Source organism: Asterias rubens, chromosome 1, assembly GCF_902459465.1.
Source record: "Asterias rubens chromosome 1, eAstRub1.3, whole genome shotgun sequence".
Lineage (NCBI taxonomy): Eukaryota > Metazoa > Echinodermata > Asteroidea > Forcipulatida > Asteriidae > Asterias > Asterias rubens.
Genome location: NC_047062.1, coordinates 20,456,919 through 20,472,501, shown reverse-complemented (window position 1 = coordinate 20,472,501; position 15,583 = coordinate 20,456,919). Strand labels below are relative to the sequence as shown.

General features: G+C 37.9%; 1 protein-coding gene across 1 annotated transcript; it reads left to right on the top strand.

The window, feature by feature from the left end:
- Window positions 1-371: 371 nt before the first annotated feature.
- LOC117292369 (egl nine homolog 1-like) lies at window positions 372-11,441 on the top strand (the record flags this gene model as incomplete). The annotated part of the gene is given in 3 exon segments (XM_033774397.1): window positions 372-1,503; window positions 10,125-10,155; window positions 11,322-11,441. Coding segments are annotated over 3 exon segments (1,123 nt in total), but the record flags the coding sequence as incomplete, so codon positions are not given.
- Window positions 11,442-15,583: the final 4,142 nt, after the last annotated feature.

Below are 15,583 nucleotides of genomic sequence, written 5' to 3'. Positions count from 1 at the left end.
GTCCGTCACGCCCGCGCGACGGGGACGGGCAGACATTATTTGCAAATAATGTATCACAAAATTATTTCTTCCTCATGCAGCTCTACTTAATTGGGCCAGGTTCGGGCAGTGAAGTTCAAAGTACTACACTACACTACACTACTACATGTATTTTTGTAAACATTGCCTACGTGACCACCCCGAACAGGATACGGAATGTGCATGCGCACTGACTGCTAGTGAGTAGTTTTGTTTGAGGTAGAAAATAATGTAGGTCAGTGGCATATCATGTACTCTGTACAAGTAATAGCGTCCATACATGTACAAACACATTACGACGAGTAAAAAAAAAAAAAAAACATGCAGCCATGTGTGTGTGTGTACGTCGTGTGTGTATTCGGAAACCGTCAGTCACTGCGCTGTGATGATGGTGTCGGCGTGTGTCGTTGATCACATTAAAACTGTTTTCCTCGTCAAATCATCAAATGTGGTTCAAGTTTATTCGTTGTGACTATTAGTTTCTAAATCTTGTTATTTCTACGATGCTAAACAATGGCTTTTTCACAGCCACATCCTTCCAGCAGTGTCACTGGCAGTGAGAAAATGTGCGCTTTCGACTTCTGCCAAGAGTTCAACAATCTGAAACTATGCGGTCGTTGTAAAGGTACGTGGTACTGCAGTAGAGACCACCAGAAACAACACTGGAAAATGCACAAGACGTCATGCTGTAAGACGGGAAGCCAGCAACAACATGAGACTACTGGTAAGAAATGTAAGGATGAGAAAACACTCAAAGTCAAACCAAGCAAGATGGAGTGTTCGACTGAGAAGAGTGGAACTGGAAGCAAATCCTGCAAGAATGAACAAAATACTGGTAGGGGTAGGCTGTCTTCAAGAGGGGGTGTCATACCTAGTTCTGGAACCGATGATGTCAAACACACAGAAGACTCCCAAGGACAAGAGGATATTGCACAGTTTTCAGCAAACATTCAAAGGGAACATTTGTACACGCACACACTCACCCCTTGTAAAGGTGAAAAAGACGATCATAAAGGAACTGAACGGGAGAACAACTCTGAGCTTAGTATGAACATGATGAACAACAAGGTCTTCAGTAAAGAACAAGAAAACTCCCTGTCATGTAAAAAAACAGGTGGTGGAGGCTCCGATAGTTCTCATGCGGAAAGGAACACCAATGCTCTGGTGCATTATGTCAGCGACCACATGCGTAGATTTGGCGTTTGCGTAGTGGATAAGTTTCTACGACAGGATCTTGGCGATGCCATAATTGACGAGGTTAAGGCGTTACGAGAGAATGGCAAGTTCCAGAGTGGACAGTTGGTTACTAGTCAGGAGTCGGGCTCTTCAAGTTGTAAGGACATACGAGGGGATATGATAGCATGGTCGGATGGCAGTACTCCACAGACCAAAAACATTGGCGCCCTTATTTCCAAAATGGACTTGATAATTCAGCAGTGCAAGGAGCAACTCGAAGGGTTTAAAAACATCAACGGAAGGACAGAGGTGAGTATTGTGTTAAGGAGGGGAATTGGCAAGTAATAGCAATGCCCAGTGGATCTTTGTTAAAGACAGTGTCCACTATTGATCATTGTCAAACCCTAGCCTTCACAGTTGGTGTATCTCAACATATGCATAAAATAACAAACCTGTGCAAATTTGAGCTCAATCGGTCGTCGAAGTTGCGAGATAATAATGAAAGAATAAACGCCCTTGTCACACAAAGTTGTGTGCAATCAGATGCTTGATTTTGAGACCTTAAATTCTAAATCTGAGGTCTCGAAATCAAATTCGCGGAAAACTACTTCTTTCTCGTAAACTACGTCTCTTCAGAAGGAGCAGTTCCTCAAAATGTTTTATACAATCAACCTCTCCCCATTACTTGTTACCAAGTAAGGTTGTGTGCTAATAATTATTTTGAGTAATTACTAATAGTGTCCACTGCCTCTAACGAAACTTTTTTCACAAGGGTAAAATATCATACCTAATGTGCACCTCCGCCCTCTATGATCTACTACAGGGCGTCTTGTACCTCAAAAACAAAACACAACCTTCGCTCAGCCCTAAAGGTCTCATCCAAGGCCGCTGGGATGGGCTGATGCGCTAAGTACACATTCTTGTTCAGGATGGAGTGATGCATGATGGGAACGACTGTACTGCAGTCTGCACATTGCGCACAATCACAACATGTACACAAACGATACTAAGAATGATCTTATGGAGGCTCCATGGATAATGTAAACGATCTTGAACAAGTAAGAAGAGTAATGTAAACGATCTTGAACAAGTAAGAAGAGTGTTTATGAATTAAAGGGTTTGGGTACCTTTTGTACTACACGCTACACAAATGTTCAAATAGAAGACCTCGGCTAAAGTCTTTTATTTTTTGAGTGAGAATTTACCTCTTTCTAAAACTACGTCACTTCCAGAGGGAGCCATTTCTCACACTGTGTTAACTATCAACAGCTCTCCATTGCTTGTTACCAAGTAAGTTTTTATGCTATAGGGCCTAATTGTTTAAAGACCTGCTTGAACGAAAATGTCAAGTCGTGAACTTTGCTGAATTCCACTTAAAATGTTTTCGATGAATAAGGAAATCGAGTCATATGATTATAAATAGGTTTCAATTGTGTAAAAAAACAATCATTTTGTATGCCCTTGTCCAGAGCTTTTCTGCGAGTTTTGCGAAAAGCTCCGTTACGTAATCACTCTCAAAACGTCATTATAAGTAGGTAAAGCCGCTTTGTTGCAGCGTGGATGTATAACAAAGCAAACTCCCACAAATGACGTCAGCGGCGTTGTCCTTTGACGCCCGCTCTCAACGGCAGTAAGTGTTTTTAGTTTTTCAAAAAACCTTTAGGTAGGGGCCTGATTTTTTACTCGATAATTACGAAAAGTTCAGAAGTGTACACTAAGGTGTACACATATCAAAATTACATTAAAATGGTGAACAAGTGCATTATAAACAAGTAAAAATACCATTTCTGTCGAAAACATTCCGCTCAGGTAGCTGTTTAAGAGTAACTACTACCAGTCCAGTGCCTTTCAAGATAACGATGGTAGAAAGTTTCCCTTTAAATGTTACCTGTGCTGTAGTTTCTGAGAAATTACTAAAACAATTTCACAAATATAATTTACGTCTCAGTGAGATGAAAGTTACATGTATTTCAGCATACAACGGATAATTAACGTGACTCTCCTGAAAACATTGCTTTGATTTTATTTTACTTTGTTTCATTTTATACAAATCAAACAGTGCAAGTGCCAACAACCCAATTACAAGACGGATAAAAATATCAATATTAAAGGGTGTATGTACTTTTTGTAGGACAAAAAACACAATGTCCACAGACTTACACTAAACTTACACAGTTTGAAGATAATGATAGTAGAAAGCTTGCCTGAAAATATTACGTGCTGAGGTGCTGTAGTTTTGGGGAAATGAATAAAACAATGTTATGAAAATAATTTTCGTCTCATGAGATGAAAATTATTTTAAGCATTTACTTGTAAACGGTTTTTTTCATGACATTGTTTTACTCATTTCTCATAAACTACAGCACCTCAGAAGTAATATTTGAAGGGAAGCTTTCCACTATCATTATCTTCAAACCCTGTAAGTTTAATGTAAATCTACGGACATTTTGAAAAAGTACCCAAATCCTTTAAACATTAGGCCTATAAAAACAGTAAAATGTACAAAAGGTCGGTAAATAAAGGAAGTAAACAAAACATAAAAATGCACTCATGGCAAGAGGTGTAAAACCCCTAACAAGAACAGACAGAAACTATGACAACTAATGAAGCTGAAACTTCTATGTATAATAAATTAGATTCATTTACACTGAGTATACTGTTGGGAATTTAATGTCAACTAATGTCAACAGTTTAAGTTGTTTTCAAGTGACACAATCTATAGAGCATTGATACTGATAGTCAAATCTTTCATAAACAAGGGTGCGTTATCAGGTCGGTGGGGGGGGGGGGGGGGGCGGGGGGGGAGGGATGTCAGCCCATCCTATGCATTTGGATGTGGTACTTGGACCAAGCGAACTCACAACCTACATAGCTACATCATGATGTACATTAGACCCCAATGAAAATAGCGATGCTAGAAATTGCACGTAGGCAACCTCTTTTTTTTCTTCTCTTTTTTTTTTTTTTAATCTTTTAAAAAATGATAAAAATTTAACAGGTCAGTCAAAATATCCAGATCTACACCCTGAAGTTAGGCTGCAGAATGGTCCCTTTGTTAAATCTTTTATTCAAATGATTACATTCACAATGTTTTGGTTCAGTACCATAATAATACAGTATTTTGTATAGGCCTAGTACTTAGAAATCAAATTAATACGTAATCAGTTGTTGTGGTGTGTATTTTTTTTATTCCTGTTATGTCCACGCTGTGGACGAAGAATGTCATGTTGGTTTAACCATGGAGGTAGCCAATGTGACCAATAAATAAACTGAGGAATGAATGAAACTGAACTTGAAGACTAGTAGTATGGTATTATGGTGCATGTCCCTTGGACATGTTGTTGCCAAAATTGCACTCTGATGAATCTTTCCCACAAACTGCCCTTGAACAGTGTTTAAACCAAAATGTATTGTTGATGATCATGTCATCATTATTTGACTTGGGTCATTGTGTTGTGTTAGGATTTTTTTCAGATTGCAGTCATCTGGGAGTACAATGTGTGTTGAAAACCAGCAGTGAATCAGCAGGCAGGACAACCTGTTTCTATAAATAGAATGTCAATGCTAGAAACTGCACGTAGGCACCCTCTCAGAGAAATAATGCCAGTACACCCTGGGTCATGGGTTTTATTGCTCTTTGGTGAAAACAAAGGTCTGATATGAAGTATTATCAGGTTGCCACTGTCTCTGCCAGAGAGAGAGAGTATCACTGTTTAATGACTTGTTTCTGTTCTGTCTCAACTCTCAGCTTTGTTACTGTGGTTTTTTTTTTAAAGGTTTTTTTAAAGAAAATAATTATGTTGAAGGAATTCTGGAATGCGTACACTCAATTAAGTGATGAATGTACTGCTGTATATAACAAGTACGTGTAGTTCGCAATGCCTAAAGGAAATCCATGTCGTAATGTTTTAACATACTGTACCAGGTACAGTTATTTAACAATGGATGTGTGGGTGTACATGTTGTAGTCATTGATGTCCTCAAAGGTCAACTTAAAGGGAAGGTACACGTTTGGTAATTACTCAAAACAAATATTAACTTAAAAACTGACTTGGTAACGCGCACTGGACAGCTGTAGAAAGTATGAAACATTGTGGGAAACAACCCCCTCTGAAGTAATGTAGTTTTTGAGAAAGAGGTACTTTCTCACTAAAATAATAAAAGACTTCTAGCTACATGTACAAGTCTTTTATTCCTATCTGAAAGCACACAAATTCGTCAAACAAGGGTGTTGATTATTTCATCATTTTCTGGTAACTTCGATTACCAATTGAGCCCAAATTTTCACAGGCTTGTTATTTTATGCAATACACCAAGTGAAACCACTGGTCTTTCACAATTACCAAACGTATGCAGTGCCTTTAAAGAAGTGGTTTTTCAAGTTTTGCAGGTTGGTTGCAAGTTTTACCTCACTAGATTTTGTAATTTGTAATTGTTCTTTGCACTGTTGGAGAACAACCAAGGGGGAATATTTTTATTGGAGCAAGCGCCATGAGCACTTTTTGGGTTTATAATGGAGAAGACGTGGTTATTATTATTATACCTGTATCAGTGTTTTCCACACGCACACTAACATAGTGCACGTGCTTCAACGCCCCTCAGAGATGTGTGTAATATATCTAGGCTATGTACATGTAAACAAAGTTAATGTTGGCATGGTTGAGCGCAAAATGCTGTGGTTGCCACTTGGATTTGTTTATTGACCGATTTCACTGAAATCATAACACAATACATCTTGGATGCACTATTTTCAGAGTCAGTTAAGACTCTCACCAAATCGTTGCTGAACACAACTGACTCCTTAGTTGGCAGACCATTTGGCAGGCAGCCATATTTATGACATTAGTGCAAGGGGTTCTAAGGCCTGATACTTCACGGAGGCAACTTAGGCGATTGCCTCCGTTGCCCCTTGTAATTGCCTTGGTGCCCTTGAAATGCTCCAGTAGAAATTCACAATTTCCTCAAAGGGTGCCCTTTGCCAAAGAAAAAATGCCTTGGTGCCCTTGCCCTTTCAAAAATACAGCCCTGGGTTCTTACTGTAGGAATCTAAGAGACTTAGATGATGAGAAATCACCAAAAACCGCTGGGCTTGACCTGCTCTCTTTGTTTTGACTGTAGACTTTGTTGTACAAGACCTGAATTGAAATGTGAGGAGTTGTGAGTGAGTGTTTTAAACGATGCCTGAGGAAGACCTGAATTGAAATGTGAGGAGTTGTGGGTGAGTGTTTTAAACGATGCCTGAGGAAGACCTGAATTGAAATGTGAGGAGTTGTGAGTGAGTGTTTTAAACGATGCCTGAGGAAGACCTGAATTGAAATGTGAGGAGTTGTGAGTGTTTTAAACGATGCCTGAGGAAGACCTGAATTGAAATGTGAGGAGTTGTGAGTGAGTGTTTTAAACGATGCCTGAGGAAGACCTGAATTGAAATGTGAGGAGTTGTGGGTGAGTGTTTTAAACGATGCCTGAGGAAGACCTGAATTGAACTGTGAGGAGTTGTGAGTGAGTGTTTTAAACGATGCCTGAGGAAGACCTGAATTGAAATGTGAGGAGTTGTGAGTGAGTGTTTTAAACGATGCCTGAGGAAGACCTGAATTGAAATGTGAGGAGTTGTGAGTAAGTGTTTTAAACGATGCCTGAGGAAGACCTGAATTGAAATGTGAGGAGTTGTGAGTGAGTGTTTTAAACGATGCCTGAGGAAGACCTGAATTGAAATGTGAGGAGTTGTGAGTGAGTGTTTTAAACGATGCCTGAGGAAGACCTGAATTGATATGTGAGGAGTTGTGGGTGGGTGTTTTAAACGATGCCTGAGGAAGACCTGAATTGAAATGTGAGGAGTTGTGGGTGAGTGTTTTAAACGATGCCTGAGGAAGACCTGAATTGAAATGTGAGGAGTTGTGAGTGAGTGTTTTAAACGATGCCTGAGGAAGACCTGAATTGAAATGTGAGGAGTTGTGAGTGAGTGTTTTAAACGATGCCTGAGGAAGACCTGAATTGAAATGTGAGGAGTTGTGAGTGAGTGTTTTAAACGATGCCTGAGGAAGACCTGAATTGAAATGTGAGGAGTTGTGGGTGAGTGTTTTAAACGATGCCTGAGGAAGACCTGAATTGAAATGTGAGGAGTTGTGGGTGAGTGTTTTAAACGATGCCTGAGGAAGACCTGAATTGAAATGTGAGGAGTTGTGAGTGAGTGTTTTAAACGATGCCTGAGGAAGACCTGAATTGAAATGTGAGGAGTTGTGAGTGAGTGTTTTAAACGATGCCTGAGGAAGACCTGAATTGAAATGTGAGGAGTTGTGAGTGAGTGTTTTAAACGATGCCTGAGGAAGACCTGAATTGAAATGTGAGGAGTTGTGAGGAGTGTTTTAAACGATGCCTGAGGAAGACCTGAATTGAAATGTGAGGAGTTGTGAGGAGTATTTTAAACGATGCCTGAGGAAATTGAATGAGACGATTGCACCATCAGATCGCTCAAATTTCGCAGCCCAATTTAAACTGGCAGGTCGCATGCAGTGTATTCGGCTCGTGCAAGTTTGAATCTTGAATTAGTTATTTGAAACTCAGGTGTTTATTTTTGTAGCATATAATATATCTGTGAAGCATCCTACATTGCAAAGCTCAGGAACAGTGCATTTATAATGACATGTGACTCATGCAAGTGTCCCACCAATCAAGGATCTACAAAGTGTGGTTTGATAAAAATAATATTTAGTTTTTGTTTATAGAAATATTGTGTGCAAGTTTCTTTTTAAAACAAACAGATGGTCTCTTGATTGACAGATGGTTGCAATTACTTGCTGGAGATTGTGATTACCTTCATTACGTATGCATGAATTAAACTGTGTCCAAACTATGCAGACTCATGTAGAACATCTATGAACTGAATTTGTACGATTAAAATGTACTAGTTTGATGGTTGTCTTTACTCGAGGCCTGAAGCTTTTGCCTCTGTGCCCCATGGCCCAATTTCAAGGAAATGGAAGCCTGTAAAAATAGTAGTAGCTTTGCAATGTTTTTTGTTTACCATGCTAATCGAGGTACATTGTACAGGTACCTTTCAGAAAAGTTCAACACTAACTCTGGTGTTTCTCAAGGATCTTGGTTGGGACCATTATTTATCATCGTCTATTAGTCTCCAAATTGTTTGACATCATTTAGCATCATTTGGATCATGTTCAGTGTTATGCCAATGGCGCTTCGCTGTTTCTATTTTTTAGACCTGACGATATATCTTGTCAAGCTGCTGGTAAAAATTGCATCTGGAATATGTCAGGCAAAGGATGTCTATGACACTTTAATGACAGGCTTATAAATAATGGCGCAAAGAGTAAAGTAAATATTTCCAATATCATGATAATTGACAGTCGATGCTAGAGTTTTTCCTGCAGCGTGTGTTGGTAAATTAGGATCATGGTTTGATTCTGAGCTTACTTTGAAAACCAACATCCAGAAGGCTCGCTCGGCAGCTTTTTTTCCATGTTCACATTATCAAACGCGCTTGAGTTTAGTATGTTTTAGTTTATTTTTTTGCATTATACATGTAGGTACAGTTAGAGTTAGAGGCGTCTGTCTCCTGAACACATCAAAACAATACCAATGCTAGACTTTGGGGCTTCATTAGTATAAAAAATTGATTTATTTCCCTTTTTTTTTCAATATTTTTTTTTTTTACATCAGTTGCATAGATGAGTCCCTGTCGTATGCAGGTAGAATTCAGTCAGCTTTCTTAGCTGGAAATCTTGCTTAGTATTTGGAAATGAGCCAAAGATAGCGTCTGTCTCCTGAACACATCAAAACAATACCAATGCCATTAGGGTTAAGGATAGATCTAAGAATCAACTTTTAGTTCTCTGTTGGATGGACAGACATGTCCCCATACTGTAGTTTGGGAATAATAATAATAATAATAATAATAATAATAATGATTATAACGCGCCTTTTGCCAAAGGATACAAAGCGCCAGGTATTATTACTGCAAGGAGTGGGTCAAATTTTGAGATATAAGACCTAATCCTTAAGCACCATGTAATGGTATACAAGGTGCTATGGCGCAATATGCTGCCAATCCAGCCAGGAACACCGGGGCAAACCCCTTCTCTTTTCGATAAGTGCACTGGGTTCTTTTACATGCGTTTACACAACACATGGGACCAACGGCTTTACGTCCCATCCCAAGGACGAAGCAGTGGTTATGTGTCTTGCTTAAGGACACAAGTGTCACGGCTGGGGAACTAGCCTTGTGACTATTCTTGTTTCTTTCTTCCATTCTTTGCATTTTAAAATCTGTTTCGCTTTTGATTATTTGTATAAATGTCAAGGCTGCAATATAAATGTTTAAGTTATTATCAATAGTGTTACCAGTTAATTACTTTCTAGCTAATTTTTGCTTGCCAGAAAATTATTAATCAGAAAATTTTCTGCTTATAAAAGCAGCTCTTTAGCATTGGGCCCTGGGGTTGATTTCACAAAGAATAGGGCTACATACGGATGTAGTACTTAGTTAGGACTAGTCCTAACTTTCCTAACTTAGGACTAGTCCTTGAAGATTTAAAAAACTTTTAAGGCTAGTCCTAAGTTAAGACGAGTTACAATACAACATACTATGTACAAGATAAGGCAAGTCTTAACTCCTTGTGACATCCACGCCTGGTCATTGCCTTGGTGTCTTTGGAAATGCTCTGGCAGAGGAAAATAAAGTCCTACCTTTCAGGTGCTATTCATACTGAGAAAAAAACTGCCTTGCCCTGACAAGAGTAGACTGATTTTTAGTATGCTTGTACTGATAATAATTCATTGTAAGAAAGTTTGAAATTCTTTGCAGTCAAGACTACAAAATGATGTCTCTGATTAACCAATATGTAAAGTGGTCTGCTGGACCATGGAGCCAGGGCTGGACAAGTCGTAAATGTAAAACTCCTTTCTTTCTTTTGCAGGTCTCCATATCTGTCCCGGTCACATCATCATGTGAGCTTGGTTTTGCTCTATGCCTTTAATGTTTTACTCTTTTTCGGAAATCTTTATAGCTAATTTCCATATAATGGCTTAATGCCACAGAATGGCAACAGTCGAGGTCGAGCTTGTGGCCACCAAGGTACTTGTAGGCCAAGGTATGTCGCAGCTCAATGACTACCAAACTAGGCCAAAGTACATAACAGCTCAATGGCTGTACTATTGATGGACGGCTAACATGATATCACAACGTCCATGTTTATCAGTTGAACCATGGGTTGAACCATGTGAAATGGCCTCACATTTGATAGACTTCTGGGCTTCAATAGTATAAAAAATTGATTTATTTCCCTTTTTAAATATTTTTTTTTACATCAGTTGCATAGATGAGTCCCTGTCGTATGCAGGAAGAATTCCGTCAGCTTAGCTTGAAATCTTGCTTCTTTTATTTGGAAATGAGCCAAAGATAGCAACATGTATATATTGAAAAGCATCAGTCTTACTTTAAAGTTTAAAAAAAGTATGATGGTGCTTCGATCAGTCATGATATTCTTCCTACTTTATCTGACTCCCGAATTGTTGTCAGAAAAATTGTGATTAAAAAGCCAGAAAAGTCTCTTAAAGGCACTGGAAACTATTGGTAATTACGCAAAATAAATGGTAGCATAAAAACTGGACATGTACTTTGTAACGAGCAATCGAGAGCTGTTGATAGTATCTATAAAGCATTGTGAGAAACGGCTCCCTCTGAAGTAACGTAGATTTTGAGAAAGAAGTAATTTCTCTGTAAAATATTTAAATTGATTTGGGACCTCACGCATGAGGTCTCGAAATCAAGCATCTAAAAGCACACATGGTGTTTTTTCTTCCATTATTGTCTCGCAACTTCGACAACCAATTGAGTTCAAATTGTCACATTTTGTTCTTATGTTGAGATACAAGTGAGAAGACTGGTCTTTGACAATTACCAAAGGTGTCCAGTGTCTTTAGAGGGTACACCATGTGTAGCCTACATGTACATGATGTACATGTGTAGGTCAGGCTTTGTATGGGATCAAATATTCCTACTTTTTTCCCCAATTGCCAATGGAACAAAAATTCAACAGCTTTTTTTACACCTTAGTTTGTTCTTGAAATGTTGACCCAATCTTGATATAAAGTTTTTTGTTCATTCCATTCAGGCAATGATAGCGTGTTATCCTGGCAGTGGCACCCACTATATCAAGCATGTGGACAATCCAAACGAAGATGGGCGATGTGTCACCTGCATTTATTATCTCAACAAAGGCTGGGATTCAGAGGTTGGTAATGGTTGGAGAAATGGCATTGCTTCTAAGTAATATTTGAAGTTTTGCATGTTATGAATAATAAAAATTAACTCTAAATACATATATATTCATAAATACCTAAGACAGTTTCGCTATTCCTATTGGTGGAGAGCGCGTCACGTGGGTGTGTATAAACCTTTGTTTATGACCGGTAAAAAGTGTTAATTCATGGGCGTGACACGCGACCTTGCACCTGTTCTTATAAGACAGTTTCTTCATTCCTATTGGTCGAGAGCAACAGCTTGTGCCAGATCACGCGATACGCGCGACGCGCACAACATTCCCTTATAAGGAGTTGTTTACTTGAGGGCGGCGGAGGGCTTTACCATTTCATAGCTGGAGGGGTGTTGTGTTGAAAGAAATCATATAACAATTATAATTTTTGCATTTATTTTACTTTTTGACCAAAAAGTGATGATGTTTTTGACCGAAAAGGTATTTATGAATGGGAATCAAAGTGTGTTGAATCGGTTTTCAACTAGTGGTTTAAACTCGCCGAGGCCTGGTTCTTTACAATTTACCTCGACTGCGTCTTGATAAAATTATAAAGAACCAGGCATCGTTGGGATTAAACCACTAGTTGAAAACCTCTTGACCACACATTGATTCCCTTAGTAAACTTGCGGGTATAACCCTGTAGGAAGGGTACAACCATGTATTAAATCTTTTTTTGAGGGGAGTGTGTGCTCGCTGAAAGCTTTGGTCTTGACGTTTCAAACGGTAACTCGTCTTTAGAAGAAACATTTAATTTGAACCTAATGCATTGACAAACTTTTCTTTGAATTGTGAAAGGTAAGGACAGCAATTGAATAAATGTATGATGATGATGATGATGGAAAAGAAGAAGGTATTGCTTCTGACTTTTGACACAAGTTTACAGCTGTATTGTAAAGGTGTGGACCCCCTTGCACTGATGTCATATGTCTGCCCATGGTCTGCTAAGGCCAAATAAAACAAAGTACCAGTTGATCTTCCCCGCACGCATCCTTTTTTACTATTTTGTTATTTTTTGATTGTTGTGATTTTTTTAATTTCTTTTTTACGTCATCTTTTCAAAACGACTGGCCTAGGAGCTACTTCTAAATCTAACGTGATGCTCTCAAACATGTGTAACCGTCTGTTTCATAAAACAATAATAGTGTCTGCTACCAGCAAATCTTTTAACATATCCGACCCTGTTAATACTAATACAGTAGCAGTGTTAACAGGTCCTCATGCAACAAATAGGTATAAAATAAGTTTGCAACGGGTTCAAACTGAAGATTTGGTGGCCTGTTTGATTTGAAACACTAAGCGAACCATCTTGATAAAAAAAATAATAAATAGTAAGGCCCTCATCCTCCTCTTTTTTGAAAAATCCGGACGATCAACTTGTATTTTTTTTTATTTGGCCTAACTTGAGGGTCGATTTGCAAGAGAATATAGCGCTTGTCAAACCATAGAGCAAGGGTCACACCCTGTGTGAATTGCCAAAGATGAGACTCAGTAACACAGAGGAAACCTGACTCCCAAATTGGCAAGATAGATTTATCATCTGTGATTGATGATGTCAGGTTTAATGGGTCAATACACACAAGGTACATTTATTCATTGATTTATTTCCTTTATTTACCCAGGGTGATGAGCCAAATCAGCAAAAAAACTGTTTTCCATTTGGGCCCTGCGAACAAACTAACATGTTAAAAGTAAACATAAAATCACATGATAAAATTATGATATAACAATTACGTAAAATATTTAAGAATGTTTCAGAAAATTAAAAGCAATATAAACAAAAAAAAAGAGTAAAAAAATAATACAAGAGTAAATTTTATAAACTGTCACAGTAAGAGGAGGTTAATGAAAACGAAATAACCCGTCCCAGATATTCAGGAACTTAAATAGAATTTGATTTATATGAATGTACAATAATAAAAGGCTGGAAAAACTGCTAAGAAGTACAAAAAAGCGACGATATACATCATGTACATTGTACCTTTACACCCATTGGTTACTGGAAGAGTAAATTTATTCCCATCCCTTTGTCTTCAATAAACACTCAACTAACCCACATGTGCAAATTTCATCAATTAGTATCTTCAGGGATTTAAATGAGAACTGAATATTGGAGAACTCTTTTCGTGCACTTCTATGTAATATTTCAGATTAAAAAGAAAATTATAGAACAGTTGGTCATGGTGTCAAATTTTGAATTAAGATTTAAAGATGCTATGTTAGATTTTTGGCCCCAAACATAAAAAAAATAGATTTTTAATAGATTGTCAATGGTATTTCATAGAGTATCACCCGCTCTAACGAAAAAAAGTTTAACTTTTACTTTTAATGGTCAGGAACCATGACAAAAATTTAAAACGTTTTTATAAAACACATAAGAATTGGTCACGTGATATATTGGCAGAATTTTTCGAGCAATGGCTCAAATGAAAGCTTGTAACTTTCTCGACCCCCATCAAAATACCTATTGAATTTTAATCAAAATGTTTGGGTCAAATCGGCCAAAAATCTGACATAAACACAAGTCGACAACTTTTCTTAATCAGATGTGTGTTTTCCTTGTTCGTTCAAATGTGAGGTGGTCCACCTCGCTAAGTTACAGTGATCTCCTCGCTCATTTCAAGCCAGGAAATACGTTGAATATGACCTCCTGTTGCCTTTAGTCTTGACCTGGGCGACCATTCAAAAGTTTCCCAAAGACTTTGCTGGCACTGGTCATTACTAAAAAATATGTATGAGCACTCAAACATGCTTGGTAACAAGCAACAAAGAGCTGTTGATATTGTAAAACATTGTGAGAATTGTGTCTCCGTGAAGTATCAAAGTCTTTGAGAAAGAGGTAATTTCTCACTAAAATATTTGAATATGAGAAAGACTTTTTAAAAGCCTGAAGCTTTTCTCAGGCGTCTGAGAGCACACAATTTTGTGCATCATAAGGGAGTTTTTTCTTTCATTGTTATCTTGCGTCTTCAATGACCAATTGAACCCAAACTTTCATAGATTTGTTATTTTTATTTACATTTTTTGATAAACGAAGTGAGAATACTGGTCTTTGACAATTTGCAATTGTGTTCAGTTCATATAAGATCAACTTGAACAAAATTAACATTGTTCTATTGTTATTGAAATGTACATGTTTCATATTGTGAACAAAACTACCTTTTGATCAGCGTCAAGATAGGCAGAAATGCTGTGTTTCACAAAAAAAGCCATTTAAACCTAGGACATGTATGTACGGTGTAGGAAGCAAAACAGCACTGTCTAAACAAGGAAATGGAAAATGCATTGTAATGGAGATTAAATCCATTGGACACTTTCGGTAAACAGTATTGTCAAAAGGCCCACACTTCGTGTAACACAACTGATATAAAAAATAACAAGCCTGTGAAAATTTAGGCTCAATCGGTAATCGGAGTCGGGAGAAAATAACGGGAAAACCCACCCTTGTTTCCGCACGTTTCACCGTGTCATGACATGTGTTTAAAATAAATCCGTAATTCTCGACAACAAGAATTGATAATTGTTTTAATGTTTTCTCGAAAAGTAAAGCATTTCATGGAATAATATTTCAAGAGAAGTCTTTCACCATTACCTTCTGTTCTGTAAACCCTGTAAGTTATTTGTAAATCTGTGAACTTTAATTTTTTTCTGTGCTGAAAGTGTATAATGGCTTTAACCACCATTTTCCCATTCGTGTTCATTTCACGTCATTACACAAACTGGTTTACACAGCGCTAGTCTTTAATTGTTCATAACAGCTTTAGGATTTCCGTTTTTCGTGTTTTTATGGGTCTTTGTCTAGGGGAGTTTTTCTGATTATTTTTGTAAAACCTAATACCTGATGGAGGCCTTCAGATCATCTTTTCCTCCCCCTGAAATGTTCTCAATAGTCAACCTTGTTCCAATGATACTGTTGAAAAACATTGCAAAATGTGCTTGACATTTTGCTGTTTTTGGTCAACTTCCACTTTTTCAACCAACTTTGCACGTTTGATTTCATTTTAGTCTTGAAAAACTTGAGTCTGAAACCGGGAAAAGTCCATAATATTTCATAAACTGGGAAGCAGTGGTCTTTAATATCTGCTTGATTTGAGGTATCACTTTGTCCCTCAATATGAAAT